This window comes from Sorex fumeus, unplaced genomic scaffold (assembly GCF_029834395.1).
Source record: "Sorex fumeus unplaced genomic scaffold, SorFum_2.1 ptg000094l, whole genome shotgun sequence".
NCBI classification, from domain to species: Eukaryota; Metazoa; Chordata; class Mammalia; order Eulipotyphla; family Soricidae; genus Sorex; species Sorex fumeus.
Genome location: NW_026606151.1, coordinates 17,076,333 through 17,089,987, shown reverse-complemented (window position 1 = coordinate 17,089,987; position 13,655 = coordinate 17,076,333). Strand labels below are relative to the sequence as shown.

At 50.7% G+C, this 13,655-nt stretch overlaps 1 protein-coding gene across 1 annotated transcript; it reads right to left on the bottom strand.

The window, feature by feature from the left end:
* Positions 1 to 1,751: 1,751 nt before the first annotated feature.
* Positions 1,752 to 11,858, bottom strand: LOC130040118 (HLA class I histocompatibility antigen, alpha chain E-like). The gene is made up of 6 exons (XM_056132135.1): positions 11,750 to 11,858; positions 11,295 to 11,564; positions 10,850 to 11,122; positions 10,091 to 10,366; positions 2,870 to 2,982; positions 1,752 to 1,760 (listed from the first exon to the last, which is right to left on the bottom strand). The coding sequence occupies exons 1-6, from the start codon at positions 11,811 to 11,813 to the stop codon at positions 1,752 to 1,754; spliced, it is 1,005 nt and encodes a 334-aa protein (XP_055988110.1). The 5' UTR covers positions 11,814 to 11,858.
* Positions 11,859 to 13,655: the final 1,797 nt, after the last annotated feature.

Genomic DNA, 13,655 nt, shown 5'->3' with positions numbered 1-13,655 from the left:
GGGACCCCTTTGTAAGTATTCACTGGGCACCTAATATGCACCACCTACTGCTCTAGGTGCCGAGACTCACAGCGATGGGAAGGCTTAGGGCAGGGAGGCTTTAGTAATACTAGGACTGGCTTCCTCCCCCCCTTAATCTTCTTTTTGATCTGCAAAATTCTCAAATTTCTTGTGGACAGAATGCATTTATTTGAGTTTACTGGAGTCTTACCAGATCTTTTGTTTACCCTGCCGTAGATGGTGCTTTTTCCCATTTCCTAACTTAACACGGCATTATCCTTTTCAGAGGGAAGAAAGGGTCTACTGACCATGGCCAGCACTGTTTTAAGAAATGTTTTTAAAAGTACTTTTTGGGGCTGGAGCGGGGAAGGCGTTTACACAGGTCCTGCGTGGGTTCGATTCCCAACATCCCATATGGTCCCCCGAGCACTGCCAGGAGTAATTCCTGAACGAAGAGCCAGGAGTAACCCCTGAGCTAGCCAGATGTGAACCAAAAAACAACAAAGAAAAAAAAAGCCCTTTGGGGGCCAGAGAGATAGTATGCTTGCCTTGCACAAGGCAGACCGTCCCCCCTCCCCATTCCTGCCACTACACATGGTGGGTCATCCAAGCATCACCAGGAGTGATCCCTGAGCACCGAGCATGAGTATGCTCTGAGCTTGGCCAGGTATGTGCCAAAAATAAAACAAAAGAAGTGCTGTCTCCTCTCCTGGAAGGGAGCATAACATGACACGCCATAACCATGCTGCCAGACCCCATGCCAGACTGTTCAATTCAGGTGCCCCTGAGGGACCACTGCTGCCAAAGGACAACTCATACCTCACATCATCCATACTCCAAGAGAACTGCACCACATTTGATGGTTTAAAGCAGGAGGCAACTAATCTTAGAGGGAATTTTTTTTCATATATATATATATATATATATATATATATCTACACCATATAAGGCTCAACTTTTACCAACATGTTAGTGATCTCTTATAGAAGGGCTTAATGGCCCCTGGGTGAAATACAACAATCTTCACGCTCTTTCCTCTAAGGAAACTTTTTGGTAGCATTTTCAGTGGTTTTTCATAACAAACAGTACAAAATAAATTATTTTGGTTCTGCTTTGGGGCAGGGGTGGGGTTGGGGTTCAGGATGGAAACATTCAAAATACGGTGCTGGGAAGGTGTAATGGTGGCATTTTCGTGTTTGAATATTAAATGTAATCAAATACTGTGCATTTCTTTATAATTTTTTTTTAAGTGCTTTCTGGGGAAGCTCTGAGCATCGGCTAGCTCCATGGCAAGGAACCAGATTGCTTTTTTTTTTCTTTTTGGGTCACACCTGGTGGTGCACAGGGGTCACTCCTAGCTCATGCTCTCAAGAAAAACTCCTGGCGGTGCCTGGGGGACCATATGGATGCTGGAAATCAAACCCAGTTCGTCCATGTGCAAGGCAAACACCCTACCCGCTGTGCTATTGCTCCAGCCCCCCCCCTTTTTTTCTTTTACCACATTACTTTTCAGTATTGGCTGCATTTCAAGCATAATCCTGGGAGTTGGATCTCCAGTGCCTCCTGGATGATGGGAAGGATGAAAGTGTCATGAACAAAACACATTTAACTTGTCAGCTTCAAATAGGTGCACTTCATTTTACATGAATGATGTCATAATGAAGCTAGAAAATAAAGGGATGGAGGTAATGCAGTTGCCCCCAGCTGCTTGGACTCTACAGAATATAGGTAGTGCCCTGACCGGAGGAAGCTCAGAGCAGCTAGGAACAAGGCAGACGGAAACAGCGTATGCACAGAGGGAAAACTTCAAGAGCCCGGGAGCCTGAGAAAAGTCAACAAAGTGAACATCAGAGAGCCAGAAAGCAAGGAAAGGCATCCTGAAAGCCAAATCATTTTGAATCCTCTCTTAACATGTGTATCTTTTCGAAAACATTTCACCTAAGCTGTTCTACTTTAATCTGGACAAACATCAAGTGAGCAACGTTCCTAATACCTCTATATCCCATAAACAAAGCCATGTGGGCAGTTGGGGTGGATGCCAGGTACCGACCGATGTATGTACATTCTCACGGTCCCCATCCACAAGCAGATTCCAGAGAGAAGGTTTCCCCTCAGTGCCTGCAGCAAGGCCCCACACAGACTCTCTAGCCGCCTGATCTGAATCTCAGAGATGGGGAAGCTCTTCCTTGATCCCACCTCCCAAGGAAGCAAGAGAACTTTTTAGGGACCAGAGGAGTTGGGTCCCTCTGGTGGGCTCCGGGGACCATATGGGATACCAATGATTGAACCTTGATCAACTGTGTGGAAGGCAAACACCCTACCTACTCTCCTATGGGTAGGACCCTTGAAGAAAGAGAGCTTTTTTTTTTTTCTTTTTGGGTCACACATGGCGATGCACAGGTGTTACTCCTGGCTCTGCACTCAGGAGTTACTCCTGGCGGTGCTCAGGGGACCATATGGGATGGTGGGAATCGAACCCGGGTCGGCCGCGTGCAAGGCAAACGCCCTACCCGCTGTGCTATCTCTCCAGCCCCAAGAAAGAGAGCTTTTAAGAATACAATGTAGGCTGGGGGAATGTGGCCTGGTGATAGACTACTTGCTTTGCAAACCTGAGGCACAGGGTTTGATCCCCACCATTGCAAGTGGTGGGGGTGGCAGGGGGGTGTGGAGAAAGAATTTACTATAAGGAGCAACGAACCATTCTCCCTCCAGCTGAGATAATCCCTCCAGGGCCAACCCCATTTCCCCAGTCAAGAACCAGGCCTTTCGGGCAGGGAAGTCCTAGGGCCCTGTACCCATGGAATCTGCTGGAAATCTTCCATCTGAAGTGTTCTGGTAATCTACCTTCTAGGTTCCAGAGGACTCTTACCTGACAGGTGTCTTTATCAGGGTCACAGTAGTACCCATGGAGTGGGGGATGGGGAGGATGCGGTAAGCTGGGGGTGCTGGTGACCTTGGTCTGCACGGTACCTCTCAGGCACCCTGGGTATTAACAGGAAAACCTGTCAATGGAGCTGACTCCACAAAGCCGGCACACATGAACCTGCCACCCAAGAGTTCTAACTAGTGGCTGCTCCAGGGACAGGTGTGTGTTGTTCGCTGCACACCTGTGTGTCTACACAGAAACACTTTCTCTTGAACACCCCCTCCTCCCCATCCCCAGCAAGGCATATGGGGTCCTTCTAGTCCTGCCAGGAGTGATCTACGACATCGAGTCAGGAATAAGCTCTGAGCACAGCCAGATGTGGCCCGACCATAAACAAAAAATGAGCACCTTGTTTGAAATCAGACTCTTTCAGTCTCCCTTGGGTGGAGTTGATTGTTTGAAGACACGAAGTGCACATTGTTGAGGAAATGACAAGTCATTGGCGGGCCCCAGTTGATCTCACTTAAAACTAGAGTGTTTCGTGGGAAATTACACAGGACTTTAGGTGTGGGTTAGTGCCTTGGAGGCCCAAATAAAGCCTCACCTCAAGAAAGTGCTCAGAGAAGCTCTAAGCTTCTCAGTACCTGCATCTTCTACTAAGAGATTGACAATAGCTCAGAATTCATTTTCCAGGGCCCCGGTAAGGCACTTACCTTGCACAAGATCAACTCGGTTCTATTCCCGGCACTCCATATGGTCCCCCAAGTCCCACCAGGTACGATTCATGAGCATTGAGCCAGGAATAAGCTCTGAGTACTGCTGAGTGTGGCCCCAAAACGAACAAAAGAATTTATTTCCCAAAGTACCTAGTTATACAGTCCTCCCACCACCCCTAAAAAACATTTTCAAGATAAATATACTACTGTGAGGTACTCTTGCCCCAATTTAAGTATGAATTCAGTTTGGAATAAGATGAATGTAAGGATGGACAGACAAGATATAGGCAGTTTAGATGAATGTAAACAAATGTAAAATGCTAATAGAATCTAGATTGTGAGTGATAGCACAGTGGTAGGGCATTTGCCTTGCACTCAGCCAGCCCGGCCGAGCCAGGTTCGATTCCTCTGTTCCTCTCCGAGAGCCTGGCAAGCCCGGCAAGCTACCGAGAGTATCTCACCTGTGATATATTCAATATGCCAAACACAGTAACAAGTCTCAAAAAAAAAAAAAATGGAGACGTTACTGGGCCCACTCTAGCAAATCGATGAACAACGGGAGGACAGTGTTTGTTTGTTTTTAGATTGTGAGTATACACAGGTGTTCACCATAAAATGTCTTCAGCTCCACTTTATTGAAAAATTTTCTAATAAAATGTTGCAGATCTCAATAAAAATGGGTGACTAAAAGCAAGCCCTAAAGCAGTTCTGTGTGTGTGAAATGAATACTGTAATGCAAAGAGAAAAGAATGGATAGAAGGGTCTGCCGGATTAAGAATCCAATGAGCTGAGCGCATGCTTTGCATGCTGGAGATCCAGATTCAATCCCTCGCACTTGGCATTCCCTTCACCACCATCAGAAGCCACCCAAAGAGAGCCAGGAGTAGCCCCTAGCACTGCTGGCTGGACCCAAACACCAAGACAAACTAAGCGAACAAAGAAAAAGATTAATTCGAGTAAATAACTAACATACTAAGCTGTTCTTTTCACCGTTAGTGCTGTGTATTCAAAGGATAAAAAAATTTTTAAACAAAGCTCAAACTTTTCCATTGGAATTTTCCTTGGGCTTCATGCTAAATAAAGTGATAATATTTCCTGAGTAAATAATAGGCCAACAGAATTCTTCCTGACATAATCTGTCAAATTCCATTTCAGAGTGTTAATAACCTTATTTACATCAAACAATATTCACATTTTTCCAGGAAGAATTTTTCAGTGATCTGTCCACTAGGTGGCAATGCTATCTAATCAAACTGAAACCCAAACTTGGAATTTGAAAGACTCTTTCATATACCCAACTGTGGTACTTTTGTCAATCTCAATGCAAGGGGATATCTTAGTTGCATATTTTATTTTTACTTTTTGGTTTGGGGGCCACACCCGGCAATGCTCAAGGATTGCTCCTGACTCTGCACTCAGGAATTACTCCTAGCGGGGACTGGGGACCATATGGGTTACTGTGATCTAATCTGCATCAACCGAGAGCAAGGCAAATGCCCTACCCACTGTACTATGGCTCCACCCTCCCCCCATTTATCTTGGTGTGTGGAGGGGCACATCCAGCTGTGCCTTTCACACAGCCAACCTTGGGAGTGACCCCAGAGCACAGAGTTTGTGAGTCAGCTCTGAGCACTGCTGGGTGTGCACCTCAAACCTAAACACAAGTAAATTAGATCTGCGGGGATCTTTTCATTAGGGATGGGGATGAGGCGGCTGTAGTTGGTGGAATTGTCAGGAGGGGGTTCAGACTAGCGTTTGATTTGTATCTGTATCCCCAGCTCCCCATGCAGTGCCAAGCACCCAAGAACCCTCATGATGCTGATCACTGGACCTCACTTCTTTAAGCCTAAGTGTCCTTCCTCTGCAGATGAATGAAAACCTGCAAGGAGACTGTGGAGCAGGAGAAAGCCCGGGCAGAACCTCTGATATTTAAAAACCAGCTGAAAAAATTCAGCGGGGGAGACCGGGAAGTGGTAATCTATGGAGCAAGGGAAATCTGGCCAATATGGCGTCTTGGGGGTGAGCAATAAAGGACTAAACAGTAAAAGACAAGGAGTAGAGCAAACAGTCTGAAGGAATCAATAATTTATCAAGAAGCCATTGCCATTTCACTTGACAAGAGCAGACAGAGTTGTGTGTGGGTATCAGGGAGATAGACATTTAGGCATGGCTTTGCATGTGGTTAACCCTGTTTTTTTTTCCTTTTTGGGTCATATCTGGTGATGCACAGGGCTTACTCCTGGCTCCGCACTCAGGAGTTACTCCTGGCGGTGCTCAGGGGACCATTTGAGAAGCTAGGAATCGAACTCGGTCGGCCGCGTGCAAGGGAAACGCCCTACCCGCTGTGCTATCTCTCCAGCCCCAGTTAACCCTGTTTTGACTGACCCCTTGCACCGCTTATGAGCTCCCAGCACAGGCAGGAGTGATCTCTGAGCACTGAGCCAGGAATAAGTCCTGAGCACCGCTCTTTGCAGCACAATCGCCCACCTCATGGCAATGTTAAAGATTTAAGGGATGGAGAGGTAAGTGGGGAAGGTACTTGCCTTCTGTGCAGTCAACAAGGATTTTGATGTTGGTGGGCCCCACAGGGGGGTTATGTGAAGCCGGGAGGAGAAAGACAGTCACTTCCTCCCGATTCGCCTCTACCACCCTGGACCCAGGGTTAGTGGATTCTTGTCTCGCCTCAAAGAAATGGATTTCAGGAATGGACAAGCAGTGAAGTAAAACAGATTTTATTTGGAAGGTTTTGAAGGGAAGGAGAGAGAAAAAGTGGGGGAGAGTGGAGAGTAACATGCTTCTCCAAGCGCGGATAGAGCCCCTACACACATTCCAAGATTAGACAGGAAAACATGAAAGTCCACATCTCAAGAGGGGAGATGAGGGTGACCCATGTGCTTGGGTACCACAAGTGCTCGGCTACGTGGGCACATGCAGCACTCTTCCTTGGCTCAAGGTGGCTTTTGTAAGGTATCTTCTTAGGGTGTCTTGGTCTGGAATGTTTTGAAGTTTTCTCTGGGCTGAATTGCTAAGGTTAATTGGATTAAGGGTGGGGGGGTTGTTCTGAGGGTGTTTGAGGAATTTCCTTTATGGGGAGGGGTCGAATCTCCTCAGGATCCACTACTGAAGGTCTTATCTCAGGTCTTGTCAACCTTAGGACTTTTACTTCCCAGAATTTTTTTTTTCTTTTTGGGTCACACCCGGCGATGCTCAGGAGTTACTCCTGGCTCTGTACTCAGGAATCACTCCAGGAAGTGCTCAGGGGACTGACTACATGGGATGCTGGGAATCGAACACGGGTTGGCCACATCAAGGCAAATGCCCTACCCATTGTGCTATCACTCCAGGCCCTTCCCAGGAATTTCATTGTCAATTCTGGTGGCTTTCTTCCCTATCCTTGTCTGTCCGACTGCTTACATCACTGAGTGCACTGTGAGTGCTGTCCAGCTGTCTGCAGTGCGGCTGACCAGGGGCTGAGATATGAAGACAGGTCACTTCCACCCCACCCCTGGTGTACAATGGTCACACAGGCAACTTCCAGACACAATTAATGAGGGCACACAGGGGCACAAATCAGCAACCCACAGAAATGCTCAGTACTAAGCAAATGGAAACTTAGTTTCTTCCAGTTAGGGTTAGGGTTGGGGTGTGGGTCAGGGAAGAGACAGCAGGTCAGTGTCCGGAGGGCCCTGTGGGCCAGTGGGCCTGACCCCCCACCTCCTCACATGATCTACAGGATAGCAGACATCCTCAGATCTCTTGGCAGAAGATGTGCGAGTTCACAAAGTGTGTGGGTGATACATGTGTGATGACCGAGACCACTTCCTGTCCTCCCTAGACCTCCCCAACAGAGAGATGGGGGATCACAGTCTGATGGTGAAAATGACCCGTTTAATGCAGAGCTGCTAGCATACTTACAGCGCATCTGAGGGAGGTTGAGGTATATAGGACCTAGGTGTGGTTGATCATTTACAGAGAAAACATTTGGCAGATTGCAATTCTCTTGGAGAGATTAAAGCAAGGAGACACTGTGTTTCCCAGGGACATCTACATTGCTTTTGTCTTTCCCTCTAATTGTATACATTCAAACAATTAAGTTTACTTAATTGGATAAACACACAAGAGACAAAGATCCCAAAACTTAATTCTCTGGACTGAGGGCAAGGCAAGGCTTTTACTGTAAATCCCAGACTAAGCCCTCAGGGCAGTTCAGCTTGTCCTTCTCCATGGGGGTCCTGTCTCTTATGTCATAACAGCTTGCATCAAGACCAGGCATTCATGCTTTCTAGACTGTCCCATTTTGATGCCGGGGTAGCTTTGCCACTGGCTCCGGGTCCATCTGAGACCCACGGCGGGACGTCCCTTTTGGGCTGTGAGGAACTACAGCAGCTGAAGTCTGAGTCAAGTAATTATGACGGATGCCCAGGAGGAGACATATTTCAGAGTCAATCAACTTCCAAATATTAGGAGCATAGCATTAAGGTCTTTCTGTGTTTAAGCAAAGAACATTGCTCTATAGTAAAATATGAAAAGGCTATAGGGGAAATAGAAAAGCAAGTAATTCCATTTATATACAAAATCCAGAATTACCAGAAAGTCTTGGCTTGTAAGTAACCAAGACTGACTTGGGGAATGGTCACAGTGAGAGGTAAAACATAAAGGAAAGGTTAAAGATAAACTCTTTTTTTCCCTCTCTGGTAGTGATTTTACTATAGTCTTTTTTTAAAAAAAATATTTATTGAATCACTGTGAGATCCTTACAAAGCTGTTCATGATTGGATTTCAGCCATACAGTATTCCAACAACCATCCCTCCCCCAGTGTATATTTCCCAGCACCAGTATCCCCCAGTTTCTCTCCCATCATCCCCCACCCCCACCCCCTGCCTGCCTCTATGGCAGGTGCTTTTCCTCTCTCTCTCTCTCTTTCTCTCTCTCTCTCTCTCTCTCTCTCTGAAGATAAACTTTAACTAAACACTGTCAGCTTCTCTGGGAGGAGAGGAGGAGGAGGAAAAGAGGAAATTCACTGATGAAGCCTAAAACACTTATTGGTTAATATTCAGCAGAAGTCACAGACGGAAGATGGGAGGAAATCCTGCAGCCCTGGGCCTCAGGCAGGGTAGCTGTCTCACACTGTGAAGAAAAGAATAATGAACATACTGAGCTAAGTCACAGAACGGGGACACCCTGAAGATGCCCAACAAGTCCCCCAGGGCCCATCCCAGAAGGATGCAGCATGTGCATATATGTGGGGTCTGGCTTTGACCCTGGCACTGCATGGTCCTCTGATTACCTTGGAAGTGCCCCTGAGCACTGCCAAGTGTGGTTCCCAGAACACAAGATCAAAACGAAACAACCCCAAATACAGGTGTGCATTTGCCCAATGCCTTTGCCCAATATCTCCCACTTGGGCCATCTAGAGTGTTACCTTCAGGGTCCATGAGAGACACGTCAGAGTCCCCTTCGCTGTTCCTGTCTGGAGTACAGCAAATAAGGACAGGGTCAGAGGCCACAGCAGATGAAACTCAACAGAAAGCATGGGCCGAGCTCCCCCACAATTCCACAACCCCCCCAAAATGTCCCCCCACACTCCATCCTAGGGCTCACAAGGTCACCGAGTCTCAGCACTGACCTGCAGCTGGACCATGGCCTTCTTTCTCACCTGTCGGGGGGACACTGGGTCATGAATTTGTAGACAGACTGGTCTGGAGCCCAGGAAAAGTACGGAACTCCGGACTGACCCAGAAAAGGATTAGGAGGGATGCAGAAAGGGGGTGTCCCTGGGCTGAACCCACACCCAGCGGAGGTCTGCGTCAGGAGAAAACTCCCCATGGCCTTTGCTGCTGGGATCGGGTCCCTGTCACCAGCGTATCCAGGAGCAAAGAAGTCTTTCATTTTCAAGAGCCTGAGAGTGTCATGGTGTCAGTGCGACGAGTCAGTGCGTCGTGTGCTCCGCCAGACTGCAGGCACACGCGTGGATGGTGCAGCCCACTCACTCAAGTCAACCTCCTCTGTGGGGCCGAGGCCCCTTCTAGTGGACCCAAACCTCAGACCCCCCACCCAGCTGTTCCTACCTTGGCTCCTCTTCCTGATGATTGCTGCTCTGGCCAGTACTGCACTAGCTACCATGAGTCCAAGAAGAACCAGGACGATTCCCACGATTCCCACGATTCCCACGGTGGGGAAAGCAAGCAGAGGAGGGGTCTCTGGGAAGGGAAGGCAGGAGAAGGGCTGACGCCCAGGCCTTAGGCCACCCTCTGAAGTTCTGACGGGGATGTCTCAGCCCCCTGAGAAGAGTCTCTGTGCGCATCCCCCCTAATGCCAACTCAGGGTGCCCATCCCCCTTCACCCCTTCTCAGGGTGACAGGCTCCATGCTCATCCCCCCTTACCCCTTTTCATGGTGACAGGCTCCATGCCCATCCCCCCTCACCCCTTCTCATGGTGACAGGCTTCATGCCCATCCCCCCTCACCCCTTCTCAGGGTGACAGGCTCCGTGCCCATCCCCCCTCACCCCATCTCATGGTGACAGGCTCCGGCAGCCCCGGGTGCTGCACATAGCAAGCGTATCTCTGTTCCTCTTCATAAGGCACCACCACAGCCGCCCACTTCTGGAAGGTTCCGTCCCCGGAAGGCCTGGTCTCCACCAGCTCTGTGTCCTGGATCAGTTCCTTCCCATCAAGCTGCCAGGTCAGGGTGATCTCCTCAGGGTAGAAGCCCAGAGCCCAGCACTTCAGGGTGACCTCACGATCCGAGAAGGGGTGGTAGGTTATGTGTGATTTGGGAGGTTCTGAGGAGGAAATGAGAAACCCCCACTGTTTCCCCCTACATCGCTGAAGCAGCATGCATGTGACATCCTAAGAAGGGACGGGACAGTTGCTTGAGGGGAAGGACGCACCAAACTCAGACACCAGATGGCTGGGACGTGGATAAAAATCCTAGCCCTTGGAAAGTTCTAGAATGAGGCTTGGGCAGGAGGCTCCTGGTCTCTAAGGAGGCAAACACTAACCTGGTCCTCACCTAGATGAAGGGTGAAGGACAGAAAAGTCTGACAGAGGTTTCCCAAGGTGTTCTTAGGCAGTCACACTCATGGGGTCACTGCAAGTCACTGCAGAGCTGGGGCTTAGGGTCCTTCCCTGCCCGGGACCCAGGAGGGCATGGGGGAAAGAGTCTGTTTCTAGCCGGTACAGCCTCCCTGGGGGACCGGAAGAGGGGTCTTCTGCACCTGGGCAAAGGGCACACCTGAAGGCCTATTTGCAGGTGACCAGGGTACCTGTTTGCGGGATCTCATTCCTTTTGTTCAGGTACTGTTGAAGCCACTCCACGCATTCCACCTGCAGGTAGGTCCTGTAGATCTCTGCCTCACGGTACTCCTCCCTTTTTTGCTTGGAGATCTGAGCCGGGGTGTCCTTCGCGGTCCAGGAGCGCAGGTCCTCGTTCAGGGTCAGGTAGTCGTTGCCATCATAGCCGTAGCTCCGATACCCCCGCAGGAAGCGCCCGTCAGCGTCCACCTCGCAGCCAAACATGCTCTGGAGGGTGTGAGACCCTGACCCCGCCCCAAGACCCGCCGCATCAGAATCCCGCACGGGTGCAGAAACCCGGTCAAAGTCCCGGCGTCGGCTGCTCCCGCCCTGGACGCCGAGGGCGCGTCCCACACGCCCTCTGGACACTGGCACTGAACACTCGGGGCGGGGGGTGGAGGTGGGGACCGCGCTCACCGGCCGCGCTCTGGTTGTAGTAGCCCCGCAGGATGTCCAGGCGCTCCGTGTAGATCTGAGCGTTGCTCCTGGCGATTCCTGTCTGCGACTCCCAGTACTCGGGCCCCTCCCGCTGCATCCACGCCGCCCGCGGCTCCATCCGCGCGCCCGCCCGCTCGCTGTCAAAGCGCACGAACTCTTCGCCGTCCACGTAGCCCGTGAGGAAGTACCGCGCCTGCCCGCCGCCCGGCCGGGACACCGCGGTGTAGACGTAGCGCAGGGAGTGCGCGCCTGCGGGGGTGGACGCCTGAGCCCCGGCCCTGGGCAGGGGACCCGGAGGGAGGGCGAGGGTGGGCACTAAAGGACTCAGAGGGTGGGCGGGGTGGAGGCCAGGAGGGACCGAGACCATCAGGGGCGCGTCTGGGTTGACAGTCTCGGAGATGCTCCTGCCGGGCCCCTCCCCTCCCGGTACTCACCTGCCCAGGCCTCGGCCAGGGCCCAGGGCCCCGAGAGCAGCAACAGGAGCGACCACAGCTCCATGTCGCGCCCCTAGGAAGCGTCCCAAGTCCAGCCAGGTGGGCGGAGACGTGTGCCGACGGAACGACGGGTGATTGGCTGCTCTAGACACTGGCCAGCCAATGAAACAGACCTGGACCGCGTCAACCGTCTCCAAGCAAGGGGGCGGAGACTTGTACCGACGGAACGGCGGGTGATTGGCTACCCTGGACACCCGACAGCCAATGGAACTGAGACTTGGGGCAGCGTCACCAGTATCCAGGAGGGCGAGGAGCAGGAAGCGAGTGGGCAATGCGCCGTTCCCGAAGGAGTCGCGTCGCGAGCACCGCTCTGCAAGCCTCCGCATGATTCAGGGTCTGCAGCCACACTGGGACCCCCAACCCGGCGCGGCCTTTCTGCTCGGCACCCGCTCCGTGTCACACCGCCTACCGAGCTCTGTGCAGGGAGGAAGCCACCGACTCTCCGGAGGCCCACGGTCAGGGAGGAACACAGAGCTCCTCCTGTACAGGAGTCATCATTTGGGGAGTCATCACGCAGGCAAGAGCAATCAGACCCCCGAAATGAGCTCAGGAGAGGAATAGCCGTCACGCCGCACTCTAGCACTGTGTTCCCTAAGAGACCTGCGACTTCAGTGTTCGTTAAGAGACATGAGGCTTCAGTGGCAGGACTAGGCACACGTGCCCAGGTTCCATCCACTGCAACGCCTGGGTCTGAACCCTGATGCTCAGTGGATGAAAGGACTTGGGTAGTGGTTCCAGGAAAGTGTTTCTCCGAACTCTGTTTTTGACAGCTTTTTAAAGATGGAAAGTATCATGTTAAGTGAAATGAGTCAGAAAGAGAGGGACAGACATAGAAAGATTGCAGTCATTTGTGGAATATAAAGTAACAGTGGGAGACTAACATTCAAGAATAGTAGAGAGTAGAGATAAGTACTAGGAGGATTACTCCACAGCTTAGAAGCCAGCCTCACATGCTGGGGGAAAAGCAGCTCAGATAGAGAAGGGAACACCAAGTAAAGGGTGCTAGGAGGGCCCTTCCGGGATGGGAGATGTGGGCTGAAAGTAGACTATAGATCGAACATGATGGCCACTTAATACCTCATTGCAAACCACAACACCCAAGAGGAGAAAAAGAGCAAAAGGGTATGCCCTGCCACAGAGGCGGGGTAGGGTGGAGGGGACTGGTGGGGGTGTTGGGAGGGATGCTGGGACCATTGGTGGTGGAAAATGGGTACTGGTGGAGGGATGGGTACTCGATCATGTATGACTGAAATGCAAACACGAAAGTTTGTAAATCTGTAACAATACCTCACGATGATTCACTAATAAAATTTTTTTAAAATGGATAGAAAGCGCCCTACCGAGGTCACCAGTTGCCCCCCACAAGCGGCTCTCCAGCACGGCCACAGCCCCAGAAGCACAAGGACTTAATGCAGAACCCAGCAGCTTGGAGCAGAAAAGTGAAAGGACTATGCGTTAATCCAGGTCATCAAGTCTGCCAGAGGGGAAAGGGTGTTGCCCCATTCGCGCTCTCTTCTCTGGAAAGAAGGATGGCAGCCGCATGGGAGCCTTGTGGACAGCAGGTATGAGCCAGGGGTGTGGGGGCGACTAAAACCTCATGGGAAGGGGGGCGTTCCAGTCCGTCCTTCACGCCCTATGGAGGTCACCAGTTGCCCCCCGCAAGCGGCTCTCCAGCACAGCCACGACTCCAGAGCACAGAAACCAATTTCTTAACTATCTGACTTTCAGTAGAAATACTTCCAGGGTCAATAAGTAAAATAGCAGAAATCCAAAACCAACATTTAATTCTTGAACACAGCTGTAGAAAGCAAATCACTTCACAATGCTTTTTCAACATGTCTGATTT